At 46.2% G+C, this 18,682-nt stretch overlaps 1 protein-coding gene across 2 annotated transcripts in view; it reads left to right on the forward strand.

The window, feature by feature from the left end:
• Positions 1–1,985: 1,985 nt before the first annotated feature.
• The window catches only part of SLC12A8 (solute carrier family 12 member 8), a 61,154-nt gene continuing 44,457 nt past the window's right edge, over positions 1,986–18,682 (forward strand). For both annotated transcript variants that reach the window (XM_044252145.1, XM_044252146.1), the window contains exons 1-3: positions 1,986–2,085; positions 16,295–16,382; positions 17,864–17,951. In XM_044252145.1, coding sequence (XP_044108080.1) covers positions 16,300–16,382; positions 17,864–17,951 — 171 coding nt within the window. In that variant the 5' untranslated portion in view covers positions 1,986–2,085; positions 16,295–16,299. The remainder of the gene's footprint in view (positions 2,086–16,294; positions 16,383–17,863; positions 17,952–18,682) is intronic.

Raw genomic sequence — 18,682 nt, forward strand, 5'->3', positions numbered from 1 at the left:
GCCCATAGCCCTGCATTCAGATGTGCTCTCAGACCCACACATCATCCCAACTTGGCCGAACTCTGCTCCAAGGCAGGCTGGGCTGGGTTTTCACCTCAGAAAGGCTAGTCAGTGGGGTCAGCCAGGGGATAAACTAAAGTTAACTCAGCCATTATTGCTTTTTTGTTAATGAGGGGAAGACCAGCTGCGAAGATGCCAAACCATTCAGAAATGTTGCCCAGGACTTGGAATTGAAGGTCTTAGGGCAAATTCCGTGTTCGGGCAGAAGAAAGCAATTGACAGTGATTTTAAGTCCTGACCGGACTCCCCAGGGCCCCTTGTGCTTCACTGAGCTTTCACTTTATTATTTTTTTACAAAATATTTTTCCTATTAAGTTATGAATCTTGGAAGCTGCAAAAGGCACTGGCAGTCTCCTTGGACTCAGGAGCAAGCAGGAGCTCTTTTGTGGATGGAAGCTCAGGGGGAAGCTAAGCCCCAAGGTAGGTGGAGGACAGTTGGGCAGGAAATACTGTCACCACAACTCTAGGGGTTGGCTGGAGTGATGGCCAAATGCCCATCCTATGTGGTTGTGGGGTTTTCGGGAAAGGGAGCAGGGTTGGCTTCTCTTAGACCATAGTTAACAGGAATAAACCAACTCCTTCTCAGAGATGAGATTCAAAAGCAGAGGCTGGATATCCTATCCTCGGTGTTCCCAAGCCTAAGAACACTTGACTTGGATCTTCAACTTCCATAGCCCACTAACATGTCCACAGATGCTGTTCAAAGTGACCTCCTTTGACAAAGAAGCAAAGTAGGCTTGAAACTACATGAAACATTTTATTGAAGTCAGGGTACAAATGTTTAAAACACTTTGAAGAAATCAGATCTGAGGTGTTCCTGCTATAAAGTACCCTATGAACAAGTCAAACGGAAAGCCTGGGTGCAGGATGGGAAAGCATAGCCAAGATCTAAGAGAAAGATTCTTCTTAATGTGACCCGTATTAGCAACCAACCTCTTATGTGCCAGGCACAGCACTTGACTCTGGGGGACAGAGCTGCGTAAGGCTGGATTTCTTGCCCTGAGAAGTCTAGCTGGGGAGAGATCGAATATGGCCACAGTAATGAGAGCCCTTGGAAGGGATTGATCATGATTTAGGAGTTGAGGTAAAACCCAAAGCAAGTAGCATTTGAGATGGGCTTGGAAAGTGAGCATGGCATTGATGCTAAACACGTGGGAGAAAGGTCCGGAGGGCGGGAGGCACAGGGAGGGGCATTACTGATGTTCTCAGGGAGCATCATCTGCGTGACTACTGGGTAGAGGAGAGCAAAGATGAACAGGAAGCAGCGGGCACGGTGCCCCTTGTCACGGGCTTTGATTCTCATCTTCAGGAATTTGGACTCTGTTCTGCAACTAAGAGGGACCCATGGAAAGGTTTTTGAACAGGGAAAGTTAGTTTAGTTTTTTAAATTAAAGGAAAATACATAAATACATGCTCAATGAAAGATTTCAGCTATACCGAAATCTATCAAAAAGAAAGGAGAAAAGAAAGAAAAACAGAAAAAAAAAAAAAAAAAGAATGTTACCCTGCCCAGAGCTAACTACTGTTTTCCTTCAAGTCATTTCATCTACGTGTCTCTAGAGGAACAGGCCCATGAAGTCAAGCCTGAGAGTGGTAATGACGATTCTGTCAGACTTCCTCCTCTGTCTCTTTCATCTCTCTCTCACACACGTAGCTCTATGTTAGAACGTTTAAATTTACATAAGATGAGACCATCTAGTCCAGGGAAGCCCGCATGCTCTATCTTATCCCTCCGCTCATTTTTTTAAAACTTTTTTTTTTAGATTGTATTTATTTATTTTGAGAGACAGAGTTCTTACACACGTGCAGACTCCCCGCTGAGCAGGGAGCCTGATGCGGGGCTCGATCCCAGGACCCCGCCATCACCACACAATCACTTGGCTCATTGGGCTCTGCTTTGTGTCATTTCAGAGCACGGTTTTGTGGGCTATTCCCCGGAACTGCTGTGGAACAACACTCTGCCAGATTACAGCCCTGGGGAATCTTTCTTCAGTGTCTTCGGGGTGTTCTTCCCAGCGGCTACAGGTACAGTAATTTGGGTTCTTTCCCACTCCCACATGAGGGTACAGACGCTTGGTTCCTGAAGCTCAGTGTTATAAGTGGCCTGCATGTGCTTCTCAGATGGGTATCTATGTCTGACTTTAGAGATGGCCTTTGCTTTCACTAAAAACCTCTTAACAGAATTTCCTTGTTCACAATTCCAGAAGGCCTCCCTCATTATTTCATCCTTTTTATGCTCCATACCTATGTACTGAAACCTGTAGGCCTAGTTAATAGAGACATATTTCTCTCAGGGCTGAACAGGATATATTCCTCAGTAGGACAAGCTCCCCCTTTTACCCTAGACTGAGAGCACATTTGTCCCCAAAACTCCCCTTGTCTCTACCCCAACCCATGTGTCTTCTCCCAGGGGACAGAGAAATGCTGTTGCCTTCTCACTACACTGGGTGTGGGTGAAACCAAGGTCCCGTGGGCAATGAATGAATCTCCTTACCCCATCGGCCCCATTTTCTCACTCTCCAGCAGCCAGGGAGGAGCATTTCAAAACTGAGGTCCCTCTAGGACTTTTGTCTTGGGCTCTGGACCCTGGCCTAGAGGTTAGTGAACTAACATGTTGACCAGATGATTGATGAGGAATCACCATTTGTGAGTGGCTTGGCTTGTCCCAGAGCATAGACTCAGACAAGCATTTTACTCTTGATCAGGTGGTGTTGATACCCTGGAGTGTGGCTGATTTTATCTCCTTTTCTGCCTCCCCTCCTGCCTCTGCCTGCCTACCTGTGGCTATTTCCTTGCTCATTATCCTCTCCTTTAGTGGGATAGGGATAGACAAAGAGGAGAAGCTACTAGAATGTTGAAAATTTTAAAGGCTGTCTGTGCTGAGTGTGAGCAAGACATGGAGGAACTGGAACTCTTGTATGCTACTGGCAGGAATGTAAAATGGTACGACCATGTTGGAAAACAGTGGGATGATTTCTTATATTGAAATTGAACAGCCTATGGCCATACCACCCTAAATGTGTCTGTTCTTGGAAGCTAAGTAGGGCCTTGCCAGATTAGTCTTTGGATGGGCGCCACCTAGGAATACGAGGTGCAGTAGACTTAAAAGAAAAAAAATTAAACACATGCACAGCCATTCCACCCCATGTTATCTACCGCAGAGAAATAAAAACACGTGTTCGTATAGACTTGTGCATGAATGCTCAAAGCAGCTTACTCTGTAATAGTCTCAAACTGGAAACAACTCAACTATTTGTCAACAGGCAAATAGATAAATTATGACATAGCCGTGCCATATAGAACTACTCAGAAATAAAAAGGAATGAGCCATTGATCCTACAACAATACAGATGGTCATAAAATAATGGTATTTCATGAAAGACGTCAGACAAAAGGAAAGAACCTTTTTTAAAAGATAAAACTATGTAAAACTCCAGTTATATAAAATTCTAGAAAACGCAAACTCTGGTAACAGAAAGCAGATTTGTGGATGGGGAACTAGGGAAGAGGGGGCAGGCGGGAGGGACAAGGTAATTTTGGGGCAGGAAACTCTATTCCTGATGATGGTGATGGGTTCACAGGTATATTCATATGTGAAAACTTTCCAGATTCTTACAGTTGAAAAACAGGTGCCGCTTATCGCCTGACGGTTGCACCTCAGTAAGGCTGTGCAAATAAGAAGATGAACAATGTCAGTCGCCTTTGATCACCTTTCCCGAATCCTGCCTCTAGCCGTGACGCATTTTCACTCCTCTTCACTGCCAAACCCTAGGGCTTTGTGCTCCTGTCTCCATTTTCTGTCTCCTGTTCAGCTTGTCCACTCTCTTCTTTTGGAGTTCCAAACCTGCCTCACCACTGAGATGGCCCTGTCCAGTCTTCGGTGGCTGCCACGCTACTCGGTTCAGTGAGCATCTCTAACTTCTCCGTGTCTTCAGATGGGCAACTTCCACTTCCTCCTTCTTTTCTCGAGCCTTCCATGATGCAGCACCCTCCTTGTCCGCCTCCTGGCCATCTGACTTGCCTTCATAGATACATCCTCTTCCTTCCGCCCAGTAAATGTGGGATTTTTCAGTCTATGCCCCTGCCCTCTTCTCTTCTTTCTCGCCTGTTTTCCTTAGACTCCCACCCATGCCTACTGTCCAATGGCCATTCACAAGGCTCATGACTCCCAGACTCGCACCCAGCCCAGACTCCTCTAAGCTTCATACCATATCCTCAGTTGCTTCCATGACATACTGTCTTGGGCATCTCAGACCCAACATGTTCAGAACCAAGCCCGTCCCACCCATCCTCCAATGGGTTCTTCCCCATTACTCCTGATCTCAGGACAATTTGCTCCAGACAGTTGCTCCTGCCAGTAATGGAGACTTATTCATGATAACGTCCTCTCTCTTACCAGTACCCTCCAAGCCCTGTCAATTTTTCCCCCTAACGGAGGTTCTTTACTTCCTGCTCTTCTCCACCTCTGCTGCTGACCACTCGGGTCCAAACATTCTCTCTCGCCAGCCACAGAGGTGAGTTTGGAGCCAGGTCTCAGGTCCAGCAGGTCCAATCTTGGTCCACAAATACAGATATGCCAGGAGCAGCGCTTCCCTTTCATTCTTCTGAAATACAAAGTGTCAGTCTCGGATTCTAAGCCTTCATTCTGCCAGGATGACTGAAAACTGAGGTCAGTCATTCATCATGCCTCCACCAGGCCCTGCCATTTTGTTCCTGGGTCTCAGGGCCTTACCAAGTTCCAACGCATGTCTGGCTTTTCAGCATTGTACCGGGAGCCAGACCCTCTTGCTGTCCTGTCTGCACATCCCTTCAGGTACATGCTCTGTGCAGCTTCTAAGCCATTTTTGAGAACCAGAAATCTGAACCTGGAAGCCCTGTGCTTAGAGCTTATGCGTTTGGGACGCCTGGGTGGCTCAGTTGGTTGGACGACTGCCTTCAGCTCAGGGCGTGATCCTGGAGTCCCGGGATCGAGTCCCACATCAGGCTCCCAGCTCCATGGGGAGTCTGCTTCGCTCTCTGACCTTCTCCTCGCTCATGCTCTCTCTCACTGTCTCTCTCTCTCTCAAATAAATAAATAAAATCTTTAAAAAAAAAAAAAAAAAAAGAGCTTATGCGTTTCCCAGGCCCTCCTTTCTAGGGTCTTGCAGGGTCCCCACTAGTGCTGGCAAGGAGTGGGCCCCAGGTCCACACTGCTCTAGATCCTCTGCTCTCTCCCTGCCTCCAGCTCCAGGGACAATCTTCTCTTACAATATGGCAGACACTCCCGTCCAGGGCCAGCATTATGGGCACAAGCCTATGCATTCACGCTGGGTCCCAAGCTCAGGCGGGCCCCACGCTTGGTTTAATGGTTTGTGGTTGCTAAAATTCTTAGTTATTTTTGAACAAGGGGTCTTGTATTTTTATTTGCACCGGACCCAGCAAACTATGTACCAAAGTCTATTCTTGTCCCCCCGCCCCCATGCTTTCCCCACCCGTTTTGCGGCTTCTTTTCTACCTCCTCGATTCTCTCAAATCTCCCAAGGGCTCTGGCTTTTGAGAAACAGACCCTAAAACAGAGCACTGGCAAATTCGGCTTCCTCCTGCCACATATCTCTCTCAAGGCAATACAGTGTAGGTCATCTCCTCTTGAACGGACAGAAAAGGCAAGGGGGAAAACAAATACAGGGAACTTTTTAAAAAGTTAACATTTGAAAATATTGTCCTGCCCTCCCTCCCCCAACACAGGCAGAACACACATTCAAGAGGCTTCCCGGCTGAGCGTTTCCTTGGACCTGGCCATGAGTCCAAAGGCCAGGTCAAGAAACTCCGGGCCCAGAGGCCAGCGGGCAGTCACACCTGAGGGGGGCCGTAGGCCTTCTTGGCTGGCAGCACCCCAGGGGGCACTCCAGGGAGGTTGTGTGAGTAATGTGACCGTGCTGGGCTCCCTCCACACTGCTTCACAGTGCCCTCCTTGGCCTCTCCAAGCCCTGTGTCTTAGAGAGAGAGGGGATGCCTGGTTTGAGAGAGGGCAGAGAATGGCAGGCCCTGCTTCAGTATTTTTCCCTCCAGCAAGAAATGAGCAGCCTGAGATTTGAAGAGCCATACAATAGCCCCGAGTCTGAGCAGGACTAACATCTGAGAGAAGTTTGTTCAGCAAACTTTTTGTCTTTTTCACCTGTATTCATTTTTCGTCATGATACTAAAACCTACATCACCTGCACTAGAAATGCTGCTATGCTCCCCGGACCAGAGAAGGGTGTGTTTGTCCTTCCTTGGAGACAGATTGCTACTTAAGACTATCAGTCAAGTTTTATATTCTGTAGCTTAAATTATGAAAATCTTATTTTGTAAAATTCCAAATATAAAATTATAATATTGAAGAAACTATCTACACAAGCTTTATTTTTTTTTTTAGCCCCACCCTTCTTAGGAGATATGCTTCCCCGTCCTCCCACTGCCCCTTGGCCCAGCCAGGCTGAGAATCACCGATCCAACAAGGAAAGGAAGAGCACAGAGAGACTTATGAAGGATTGCTAAAGGTCACCCAGCTAATTAGTGCCCGGGGTTGGGCCACCATTCTGCTATGGAGCATTGCCTCCCTGACTCTCTCTCTTTGTTTGTCAGGGGCCCCAGTGTAAACACAGTAGGCAGGACGAACAATTTGTACCACTTGGCTTTCCCCTGGCAGATGTTCTGTTAAGCGATAAAAAGCATGGATGATTGGCAGTTTCCATGGTGATGGATTTGCCAAGGATTAACTCTGAGTGAGTCATGGCTGGGGCTCCCTCCAACGCCGTCCTCTTCTGGAACAAGAGAACGTCCAGGCTGTGGAGAGGGGAGCGGAGTTCGGAAGAACAAACACAAATGCCCCCCCCCACTCTGTGTCCCTATCTCCAGTCAGACATATGACTTAGTTACTTCAGATATTTTATCTCAAGGGTAGGACACTTCCTGTAAGGAGCAGCTGAAAACTAGGTTTCAGTGGCTTCTTTGGATTTATGAGTCCTGTCCTTCTGTCCTTCTGTCCTTCTCCCTCCAGTCCACCACACCCTGGGGCCTTGGAGTAGATTCTGCATTTGCTTTGTTTCTTAAAGTACTTTTCCTTCTCCAAGCTACGCTTCCCTGAAACAGCCCAACTTGCCTGAAAAAGCAACATCCATGCCCATAGGATTCTCTCTCTCCCTCTCTGTTTCTCTGTCTGTCTCTGTCTCTCTCTCTCTCTCTCTCACACACACACACACACACACATACACACACACACAGCCACTACAGGGATCAGGGACCACAATACGGTAAAGAACTAGGAGAAGGAAATTCATTGAGAATGGGGTCTCCAGGTTTAAGGAAGAGAGAACCTCAGGTAGGGGCAAGCTGAAGTTGGGGCTCATCCCATGGCATTCTCATGAGCATGAACAAGAGAAAAGAATGCGTTATGATTATTACACGCATTTATTTTTATAGTTCTAGTTATAGAATTAACTTAGAATTTTATCAAAATTATTATGAGTATCTATACTAATAATTAACATTACAACAGTCTGCTAGGCCTGGCGCTGTGGTGAGTGCTTTGAGCTCTGTCCCTCACGTAGCCCTCACCGCTCAGCCCCACTGCTCCCATTAGGGGCAGACTTAGCATAACAGCTGTGAAGCCCAGGCTTCGGGGTCCCTCCCTTGCATGAGCTCCTGTTAAGGCCCTGTTCTTAATTTCATATTCATAAGTCTATATTGTTTTTAAAGTGTCAGACCCTAGAGAACCTGGATCCTTCCATGGGTTCGAATATTATTCCATTTTATAGATGAGGGGACAACAACACAGAGAGGTCAGCAGGCCAGGAAGTGCTGGACCCCACTGCTTCTCACCTCCTTCGGAGTGGATGCTGGAGGGGAGAATGCCCATGTGTGTGGAGCTGCACCCCCCGCCCCCAACCCTGAAGCTGGCAAGTCTTGCTTGAGTCCTGGTGTTTAAGTGTTCCATTATATGACAGCGAGTGTCTCAGCAGAGTCTCTAAGGCATGAGGGCGGTGGCGGGGTGCACTGACAAGTTCTGCCTCCAAGAATAGAGCCAAGAGGAGATGAAAGATTCCTGCAGGAACAGTTTAACAGACCAGCCCATCAGCCAGGTGTGTGGAAGGAGTGGGTTTGGGAATCAGATGGAAGATAAGAGGGACGGCCAGCCTCCTTAAGGAACCCAAGGGATTTCCGAATGAGGAGGGGAGCCCGTCTCTCCCAAGTGGACATTTATTTAGCACCTACTAGGTGCGGGGCACTGTTCATCCCAACTTCACAACAGTCCTGCCAGGTAGAGAGTACGATCCCCGTTTGCAGACAAGGAGCCCGAGGCTCAGGGCCGCGCCACCTCCAAACCGCAGCTGACCGCTCCCTTCGGCACAAAAGGCAGCGGACAGGTTTTGGGAACTTGGGAGCAGGGATAGTCTGCCTTCATGACAAAAAGAAAGCATAAACTCAGGAACTTCAAAGAAGAAGGAGAATAGACAGCAGAGAAACAATTAAGCTAGAGCTGGAGGAGAAAATTAAAGGTTTCTAAGGACTCAGATGTAAATTTAAAAACTCTCAGGACGAAGCTTGGGAGCTCCTTGAGAAAGAGTGAGGAAGTAGTCCTTTAATGAACAACTAACAGAGACCAGAAAAGGCTAGGAAAACTATTAGGCTTTTTTACCCCCTCACTAATTCTCAGTTTCAGCAACAAAGAAGAGTACAGGGTAGGAAGTGGGGTTGTGATGATAGGCAGCAAGTGAAGGCTTTGATCTGTGAGCGCCGGAGGGGGCTAGGGGCAGAAGGACATGGCCGCAGTCTCGCAAATGTTGTAAGCAAGCTTATTTGACGTTTATACGGGTTCTTAACCGCGGGCGTATTGTTGAGACGTAGAGGAGATGAGTTTCTCTCTTGGCCGTCTATGCCCTTTGTTAGGTCAGACCTTGGCGACGCAGCACAGAGCCCAAGCCCAAGCCCCTTCTTCACCTGGTGGCCCCTACCCAAACCAGAGGCACAGTGTCAGTGCCCAGGAGACTATGGGTGTCGCCGGAAGTTTGGCCTCGTAAACCCGAGCTGGCAAGGTGACGGCCAGCACCATGTTACACATTTGTAAAAGCTGAGACAGTAAGCGCATGCTGAAAGGCAGCAGAACTAGGCTGGAAGACCAAGTCAGAAGACTTAACCATATGAAGGACGCTGTGAAGTCACGTAGTAACAAAGCACAGACTATATAGTTATCCTGATGCAGAGAGAAATGTGGTTTCAGGTAAAGCAATTAACTGCTTCCCGGAATGGGCAGTTTAAGACCTATGAGGAGGGGAAATACCCTGGACAGGCACAGACTAGTGAGTGGTTTGGAACTGGTGATGAGAGAACCCGTGGGTAAACCAGTGGGTAGTGCTGATCAAAACTGAAAAATTCAACCTTCTCGGGGTGAGGGGCAGGGAGGTAACCCCAAATGAATCATACAGCTACTCTGTTATAAAAAGGAAATCCAAGAAATGTATGGGTGGTAGAAACCAGGAGACTCTGTGATGTAGCGGAAAAAACACCGATTTGAGATCAGGGGACTTGAAGATAGCGCTGCCATTGGTGTAAAACTTGGGCAAAATCCCATCTTTTGGGGGCCTCGTTTTCCACATCTGTGAAATAAGAGGTAGGAGTAGATGACTCTAAGACACCTACCAGCTTTAAGAATTGTTATTCTAAGTAGCCATTTTAAGCAGTTTTAGGAAGCCTCCCAAGAAAAGCATAAAGACTAATAGTAATTATAAAATGGACACAGAGATTCCCACACTGTGTTCCCTTGAATACTAGTAATGAATAAATTTTTCCTTTAAAAAAAAGTGTAATATTGTTAAATAAGTTTTGGGAACCGCTGTGTGTTACATTTCTTAGAGGTGAACATTGAAATTAGCATATCGTAGGTACTGATAAGTCCAGCAGAAAAGACCTCTCTACTCTTGTTTAATCAAGATTTTTCCCAAGCTTTTTTTTTTTTTTTTAAATATCCATGAAACATCCGGATATTAGTGTTCTGGTAAATAGTATTTGTTCTGCTACACCCACCCGAAATCCAGCTCTAACATTAATGATAACATCTTAAAATGGCGCCAGAAGCAGATGGAAAGCCAAACCCGAGAATCTCCGTAATACTTGACAAGTGTATCTAAAAAACTACTAAATCAAAATAATTTTTCTGGATCCAACTGACAAGCAAGAAATTTCTAATTCACCAAAACTGGAGATCATCTGCTCAGGAATCGTGTAATCACACACAGGCGAAATTCTGAAAGCGACAGCCTCAGTGTGCGAGCCAATCTAACAGGTGTGCCCAGATCGCCCACGTCAGCCGGCCCACGGTAGCCTAGCAGGAACGACCCGCCTAGTGGGCATTTCCCTGGCTTTGGTGCATTGTGTTGGCGTACCAACTACCTACCTTCTGGCTTCTCTGTTTTATCAGAGAACAGAGCCAACAGAGCCAGCTTCCTGGCTGTTTGGGTTTGGCCCATTCCACGTGTGTCGTCTCTGCTCCCACTGACCAGGAGCCCTGTGTGCCCCACACCAGGCGAGCTAGCAGGCCCTGTAATTCAAGGTTGGGTCTCTGATTGTGTGATTCGTGGGAGAAGAAAGGGCTTTTGTTACGAATGCAGAACCTGTTTGGAAGCAGGAAGCAGTTAGGATTAATCAATCACTTTCCTAGACAGAGCGTGTATATATACCAGGGGAGCTCTTGGGGGACTTTGTAAATAATCTGATGGAAGGTACACAAATGATGTGACAAACTATAGGACATACCTAAAATGGTAAAGAGTCATTAGCAAGTATGTAATCTCATGATGCTGAATGGAATGGGCATAAAATCGCTAGGGGCAAGGGTGGGGGGTGGTATCTGTGGGCAGAAGGAGGCTGCTGTCGATGGTGGGAAGGAATGTGACCAGTCATGTGAGGTACCAGTAAATATGATGACAGGTGGGAACCTTTGCAGGGGGTCAGAATTCAGGAGGTCCAGTAAGGGCTGCTGTTAGTGGATGAAGTTAGTGGAGTCTGGGAGTCAGGTGAGTGTGGAGATTTGGCCAGGGATACCCTTGGCATCAGATTGCTCTGGGAGCGAGCGGTGAAGCCCTAGCCTTTGAAAAGAGCCTCAGTGACAGGATCCAGTCCCAGGAACACTGGTCAGAGTGAGGCAGGTCCTGGGCATCCTTTTGTGATTTAAATAAGATCTGCATCTGACAAAAAAGAAAATCCTTCAGAAGTGCTTATGATAAAAAGCGGTGGTCTCCCACCCCACCCATCACCACCCCCAATACCCTTCCATCCAGGCAACCGCTTTTAATCATTTTCAGCACTTTGGGAGCTAGCTGTGTATTACCAAGCAGGAAGCTTGAACCTGTAACTTGTTTAATGAAAGACATAAACTATTGACTGCATGTTAGGAAATAAAGTTCGCCTTACTTACATGCTCCTCTATCCATTTCCTAATTTTTGATAATTACATTGCTTTTTGTTGTTGTTGTTACCCTTTTAATTTTAAATAATGTTCTTTTGTTTTTTTTAAAGATTTTATTTATTTATTTGACAGACAGAGATCACAAGCAGGCAGAGAGAGAGGAGGAAGCAGGCTCCCTGCTGAGCAGAGAGCCCGATGTAGGCCTCTATCCCAGGACACTGGGATCATGACCTGAGCTGAAGGCAGAGGCTTTAACCCACTGAGCCACCCAGGTGCCCCAAATTTTAAATAATATTCTTAAATCTCTGTTATTTTGTCAGTTTTGGGCTACATCCCTTCACTCTTATTGGTGTGGAAAATTGAAATTCAGTGTTGTGTTATGAGATTAATGTATTAGACTCATTTTATGTGTAAAATATTTTTACAGGGAATACTTCAGTTATCTTAAGGGAATCCCTAATTGGAGGTAATCTACATGATCCTATTATATTTGCATTTTTAGAACAATATCAGGGAAGCCATAACAAGTTGACAATTAGCAGGTGAGTAGGCAAAATCCCATAAAAACTGTAGTCTACAACTTTAAGTGAACAAACACAGTTTCTCTCTCTTTCTCTCTCTCTCTCTCTCACACACACACACACACACACACTCAAATGTATTAAAGTTTTTTAAGTTTATAAGTTAACAATCTTTGTAACTTCAAAGACAAACTGCTCAATATTCTTGGAAATTTCTTTCCTCTTTCTAGCAAACACTTCAATATTCTCCTTTACAATAATAAGATACAGAATAAGTTTAGAATTACCTTAAAATTTATTGCAACTAGTATATATTCACTAGCCTTTCCTTTATCTACCTCCCAAATGTAATGGCTAGCTTGAAAGGCATTATTAGAATCATCTTTCAAGTTTTCTTCTTAAACTAATTGGAGCTTGTAACAGCCAACCCAGACCTGAGTGCAAGAGCATGGGACTAATATTTTTATTTTTCAGCACTACTACAATGAAGATATTAGTGCTTTCTACATTCCTTCTACTTCTAATTCTTCTTCTTCTTTTATGATTTTTGGGGGGGGGTATTGGTTCCTAGTATCAGTTTAGCTATACCTTGACCTCTATGTTGTTGAGGTAGAAAATATTCATATTCTATTTTGTAACTAAAATTATGTCCTCTGTGCTTTGTCTATAAGTCAATTTTTAGAAGTTAAAAAAATACAGTAAACATATACACAATTATGACGGGTAGCTGTCGTTCAATGAAGAGTGAAATAGTAGCTAGAATTCTGTTTCTTTTGCTGTGATTCTGATGTGGTCCTTGTGGCATTATGGGAGAATATTTCTAATATCATGGCCAAATGGGTTACTTTTTCTTATATTCCATTAGTTATGTAAAATCATGCCATGACATTTTAGTTTGAGTCATATTTAGACATTGACTTTCTTGCTCATTTTTCCTGGAGTTTCAAGAAACTTTGTTTTCTCTTGTTGCCAAAATACACAGTTTAGCGTGTTCTTAAAAATCATTCAGTTTGTTAATCATACTGTTCATTGGGTTGAATCCAATTCCTATCCAGAGATATGCCTCCTGGGGCCTCCAGCCTTCTGCCTTAGTCCCTGCTGGTTTCTACACAGTAACAATGGTGGTTCGGGAACTTTACTTCATCCCTGAGTCACCACCACTCTCACGTTTTCCTCCCTCATTTTCCTGGAGTGCATGCTTTAGTATCTTCCTCAGAAATTATATGTGGGAGGTAAATTTTTTGAGCCCTTGTCTGCGTAACTTTGCTTTCACTTACTTGGTAATCCGGCTTAAATTCTAGTTTCAAAATAATTTTTTCTCAGAGTTTTAAAATTGGCACTCCATCTTAGCATTCACTTTTGCCAAAAACAAATCTAATTTTTGTTCTGTTTTGTGCTCAGTTTTTTACCTTTGGACATATTTAGGATTTTTCCTGAAATTGCACAATGTTACATTTAGGTATGGACATCTTAAATTTTGTTCTTTGTGCTGTCTGTTCTTTGGAATATTTCAACCTGAAGACTTGTGTCTTCAATGTCTTCAGTTTGGAGACATTTATTTCTGATTATTTATTATTTATTTCTGGTTTATTTATCTGGTTATTTCCTTTGTTTTCTCTCTTCTCTCTTTTTGGATCTCCTATTAGTTGGATATTGTAACTCTAAGATAGGTCCTCTGTTTCTCCTAGTCTTTGCTCAAGTTTTTTGTTTGTTTGTTTGTTTTAAGATTTTATTTATTTATTTGACAGACAGAGATTACAAGTAGACAGACAAGCAGAGAAGGGAAAGGAAGCAGGCTCCCTGCTGAGCAGAGAGCCCAATGCAGGGCTCGATCCCAGGACCCTGGGATCATGACCTGAGCCGAAGGCAGAGGCTTTAACCCACTGAGCCACCCAGGTGCCCCTTTGCTCAAGTTTTGTACCCCTTTATCTTTCTGTTCTCAATTCCAGGGTACTTAACTTTATCTTTCAGATCCTCTATTGCATTCTTAATATTAGTGATTGTGTTTGTAATCTCTAAAAGTTCTTTTTTTGCTCTTGGATTATTTTTTGTTTTCCTTGCACTGTGCTTTATAGAGATAATATCCTTCTCAGAATATGATTTTCTTCAAAAATAGAATATTATTTTCTTCAAAACTCTCCTCTGTGCCCTGATTTATTTGTTCCTTCCAGCCCAGGTTGTTCTATTTTTATCACACTTGTATCTGCTGCTGGTTTTCATCACACCCCTGGCAATCTTGGGCTGCTGGCGTGGATTCCTGGCTGGGGAGTGTGTAGGTTTGTGTCCCTGAAGGGGACTTGACTGTGGCTCATTTATGAGTACGGCCAGCCCTTGAGGAGGGCTTCCCTGGGGAGCAAACATCCACATGGCCAGTCCTCGTTTTCCTTGGGTTTACTCAGATACTCTGGAGAAGTTTTCTAACCCTTTCACCCTGGGTCATTTTCTCCATTCTCTACGCGCCAGACATCTGGAGCAACCTTTCTTCTACTCACAGCTCTCCATCCCAACCCTCTTTGCTTATAGGCATGGATCCATTTTCTCCCTTCCTACCCTCAAATAGGATCTTGGGAAGAAGGAAACAAGAGGAAAGAGAAGGTGCCTCATGTGGCACTTTAAACAACCTTTTAAGAAACCTCCATTTCAAAACGATCACTGTAGAAAGCTGTGACGATGTATATAGGCAATAAAATGAAAAATGATCTGTTTTTCCATGTTTAGCATTTTAAAATATGTCCCGGTTCCTTTTTTTTCTACCCTATGCTACATTGATCTGTTGTCTTTTTTTTTTTTTTTTTACAACAATGGGCTCATACCGTATGTTCTGTTTTATAATATGCATCTGAAAATGAAACAAGAGCTTTTTAAATATCTTTCCACATCATAACATATCTCTGACAACACAGAGCCCCGGTATTTATTGAATGATAAATCAATCACTTATTTAACCATTCCCCTATTTGTAAATACTAGGTTGTTTCTCATTCTCACTAGTATAGACAAGAATTTGTAGACATTTCTGGCTACATCTTCACTCATATTCTTGACTATTTACTGAGGAGGAAGTTCCAGTAGTGGTATTGCTGGTCAATGCGTGTGCAGGTCCCAGTGCGGGTCCCCCATTTAGGGCACCCTTGGAAATAGGCCCTCATTAACTGTCTGCCTCCCTGTCTTCACTTCACCCCATTCCACCTGCGCTCTTGCAAGCATTATAGCAGGGGTGGTAAGAACGTAATTTTCAGAGTCAGACGGGTTGAATCCTAGCTTTCCCACTTAATTAATGTGTGACCCTAGGCTACTTTAACCTCTCTGAGCACTAGTTTCCTTTTCTATAAAATGGGGGAAATAATTCTACTTTTGTGATGTGGTTGTTGTAAGGATTGAGCAAGATTAAAAAAAAAAAAAAATGCATGGAAAACATTAGCCCAGGCACTGTCAGGCTGGAAGTGTTCAATCCCTAATGATAGGATCAGGCCTATATCTCTCCCTAAGCCTATGCAAATCTTCCCACAAGACCACATTTGAGATGCACCCACCCCTCTCTGAGACCTTCCTGATTAAGACTTGTAGAGCACTTGTGGGCTGGACCCACTTTTGTTGTTCAGAACACATAGTCTTACTGGTCTCTTGTGTGGGTGAATGTGGACAGACGTGATGATCCCTCCTCACGGTCCCACATGATGTCCTCCTTCCCCATCATGACTAATTACGACTTTTCACAAATGTTGGGGGATAGAGGCAATGAGGAGAAGGAGCTTGGGACTCAGTTGATATGGTAGCATCACAATAGTTCTTTGGAACTTGTTTAGAGCCCTTTGGTCTCTGGCTCTGGCTGTTGGATGGGACGTGCTCCTAGGATACCTGAACCCCAGTGTAGTCAGTGGGCAGCAGAGGCAAGTAGCTCAGCTGGGAAGGGGGCACCAGGTGCTTTGCTAAGGCTGAGCTTCCCCAGGGATTTGGGGGGGTGTGCAGCAGAGCTCAGTATGTGGCCACAGGACCTTTGTGCAGCCTGCCAGATGTCTCACTCACCCTCATTACTTAGCCCTGGGCCATAAGATGCTTTTGTAGCCAGCAAGGCTTTCCTCCCAAGCATCATCCAACCCACAAAGGTCCCTTTCATGCCCCATGGATGCCTCCCCAGTTGCCAAGGGAGATGGAGAAGCTCAGTTGCCAGAACTGCAGATGGGAGGGCTTGCCATGGGATAGCTTCCAGGAGAGGGCCCTGACGAGGGGAAGGCAATTCATGGAGTGGTGTACACTGTTCACCCATCTCCCCTGTCTGGGTGTCTTTCAGGAGTCATGGCCGGTTTCAACATGGGGGGTGACCTCCGGGAGCCCGCTGCCAGCATCCCCCTGGGCTCCCTAGCAGCTGTTGGCATCTCGTAAGTAAGTTCCCCTGGTGGCCCTCAGCTGGAGAGAAGGAGAGAAAACCCCAGGCAAAAGAGGGTTTGCTCCTTTTGTTCTGAGAGTGCCCCAACTGTGGCCAATCTATTTCATATTCCAATTCTCCTTTTAACACTCAGCCAGCTGGAAAATTCACGTCTGGTGGGTTCAGAAGCCTGCCCTTTCAGACCCCCTGCCTGGGAATGCAGGAGGAGGAGGATGGATCCTTTCTTTTCTTTCTCCTCAGCCTCCTGCCCCTCCTCCTCCCCCACTTCCATTTTGAACTTGGGGATTTTTTAACCATTGACTTTCCGGGATCGTTGGGAGGAATAGAACAGTGAAGAGTTTTGCCCTCAGGTTGGGATTCCTATTCCAGCTCTGCTCTTGGGTGGCTGGGTGACCTTGAACGATGTACTTAGCTTCTCTGAGCCTCTGTTTTCCTTTCTCATAAAATGGGGTTGAGAATATATTTGCCCCAGCGACCGTGGAGTGGCTTCTGTGTGTGAAGGCTCTCTTCCTTCCCCCAGCTCTCTCCCCACCACTCCAAGGCTCTCGGGGTTTCAGTTCCCACTGCGCCACCCCCATGAGCAGACTGAGTGGCCTTGGGTCTGTTTGAGCTTCCAGAGTCTTCTGTGGTGCTCTCCGTACCACAGGAAGAAGCTTCTCTGCCTTCACTGGGGGGGATGTGAGAGGCATAGACGTGACGGTGACGTGCCTGTGTTACTTTAACCGTGGTACTTTAAAAATACAAATGTGTGTTTCACAAAGTTGAATTTGCTCTTAGCTTATGAGAGTGGCCCCTGGCATCCGGTACACAACACCAGACCGACGTGTGCCGAGAACGGCGGCGTGCCAGCCAGAGGATGAAGGCCGCAGAGATCGCTTGGGTGTTGGGAAGAAGAGAGAAGGAAAAAAACCCTGCCTCATTTTGGGGTCAGAGTTGGGAGGTCCCAGGAGGGAGACCCTTGGCCCATCCTCTCACTGCCCAGATGGGAAGGAGTCTGTGGGGTATCATGTGACTTATTCAAGGTCACCGGGTGTCTAGGGGCAGGGCCGGGTCTTGGCTGCCCGTTCCACATTTGACCCGGCTCTCTGTCATCTGGGATCCAAGGAACAGCAGCCTAAGAAACCTGAAAGACCATCTGCGTGTTCTTCAGGGGTGTGAAGGGGGGCTGTGGGGTTGCCGGTCAACCCTGCCTGAGTCCCGGCCACCTGGAGGCCGGGGGTCTCCTGCTCCCCACTCCCAGCACCCTCAAGGCATCTCTCTCTTTAAAGTAAGAAAGACAAAACAATGATACATTCTTTGGCAAGAGATAGGCTAGAGGGGAAGTAGTGCTGGAAGTCCCCTCAGACAAGGAGGGAGGCTTCATGACTGGCCTTTGTCTTTTCCTTCCAACCCAGGGGCTGAGTGAAGTGGGCTGGCATGGGCTTGGCGCACATTGGGGGTGTAAGCTCTGTTCCACTCTTGGGGTTTTTGCAGGTGGTTTCTGTACCTCGTATTCGTCTTCCTGCTGGGCGCTGCCTGCACCCGAGAGGCCCTTCGCTATGACTTCCTGATAGCGGAAAAGGTGGGTGAGTCTGCACTGCCGACCGGCTCCGTCTGATGGGTCTTTCACTGGCTCCCATCTGCAAATGGCTGCCTCCCCCTTGCAGTCCTGCCTGGGGATCCCGAGAGGCCTGGGCCCAGGACTAAAGTTTGTGGGGGAAAGGGAGGGGGTGCTCAAAAACACGGAAAAGGTACAGGTTTTTCTTACGGAGCAGGGACTAAGTAAGAGGAACACAAGCATCTCTTTGTGTCAAAACTCGGGACAGAAACAAAGGGTGCCATCAGCGAAAACCCCTAGCTCAACCAGCCCTTCATTTCTGCCACTTGACTCACCTTCCACCATGAGCAGAAAAGGGCTGCTCCCTGGAGGCTGAGGGGTGGGGAGGAGGCAGCAAAGTGGAGGGAGTTGGAGGAGGCCCAGCGCCCTCCTCCAAGAGGGCAGCCTACCCTGCCCTCTGCAGACCTTGGCTCCAGAGGCTTTCCCCAGGGGTGGGCTGGGGTTGATCTGGCTGTAACACCCTTGTTTCTAGAACAGTAGACCCTGCCAGAAGGAGATTAGCAAATTCCTCACATTCCACAGCTGCCCCTTAACAGGGCTGGAGGTCAGGTCACAATCAAGGACACTCATTTGACATCTCTAGAACCTAGGAGAATAAGATTCCCAGATGCTTTTCTGGAAATCCCCCAAAATTCCTACCTTCCCTTAAGTTCTTGGAGGAAAAGTGGACCTTGAGATTCCTGTCATTTGTCAGA

This window comes from Neovison vison, chromosome 6, assembly GCF_020171115.1.
Source record: "Neovison vison isolate M4711 chromosome 6, ASM_NN_V1, whole genome shotgun sequence".
Taxonomy (NCBI): Eukaryota; Metazoa; Chordata; class Mammalia; order Carnivora; family Mustelidae; genus Neogale; species Neogale vison.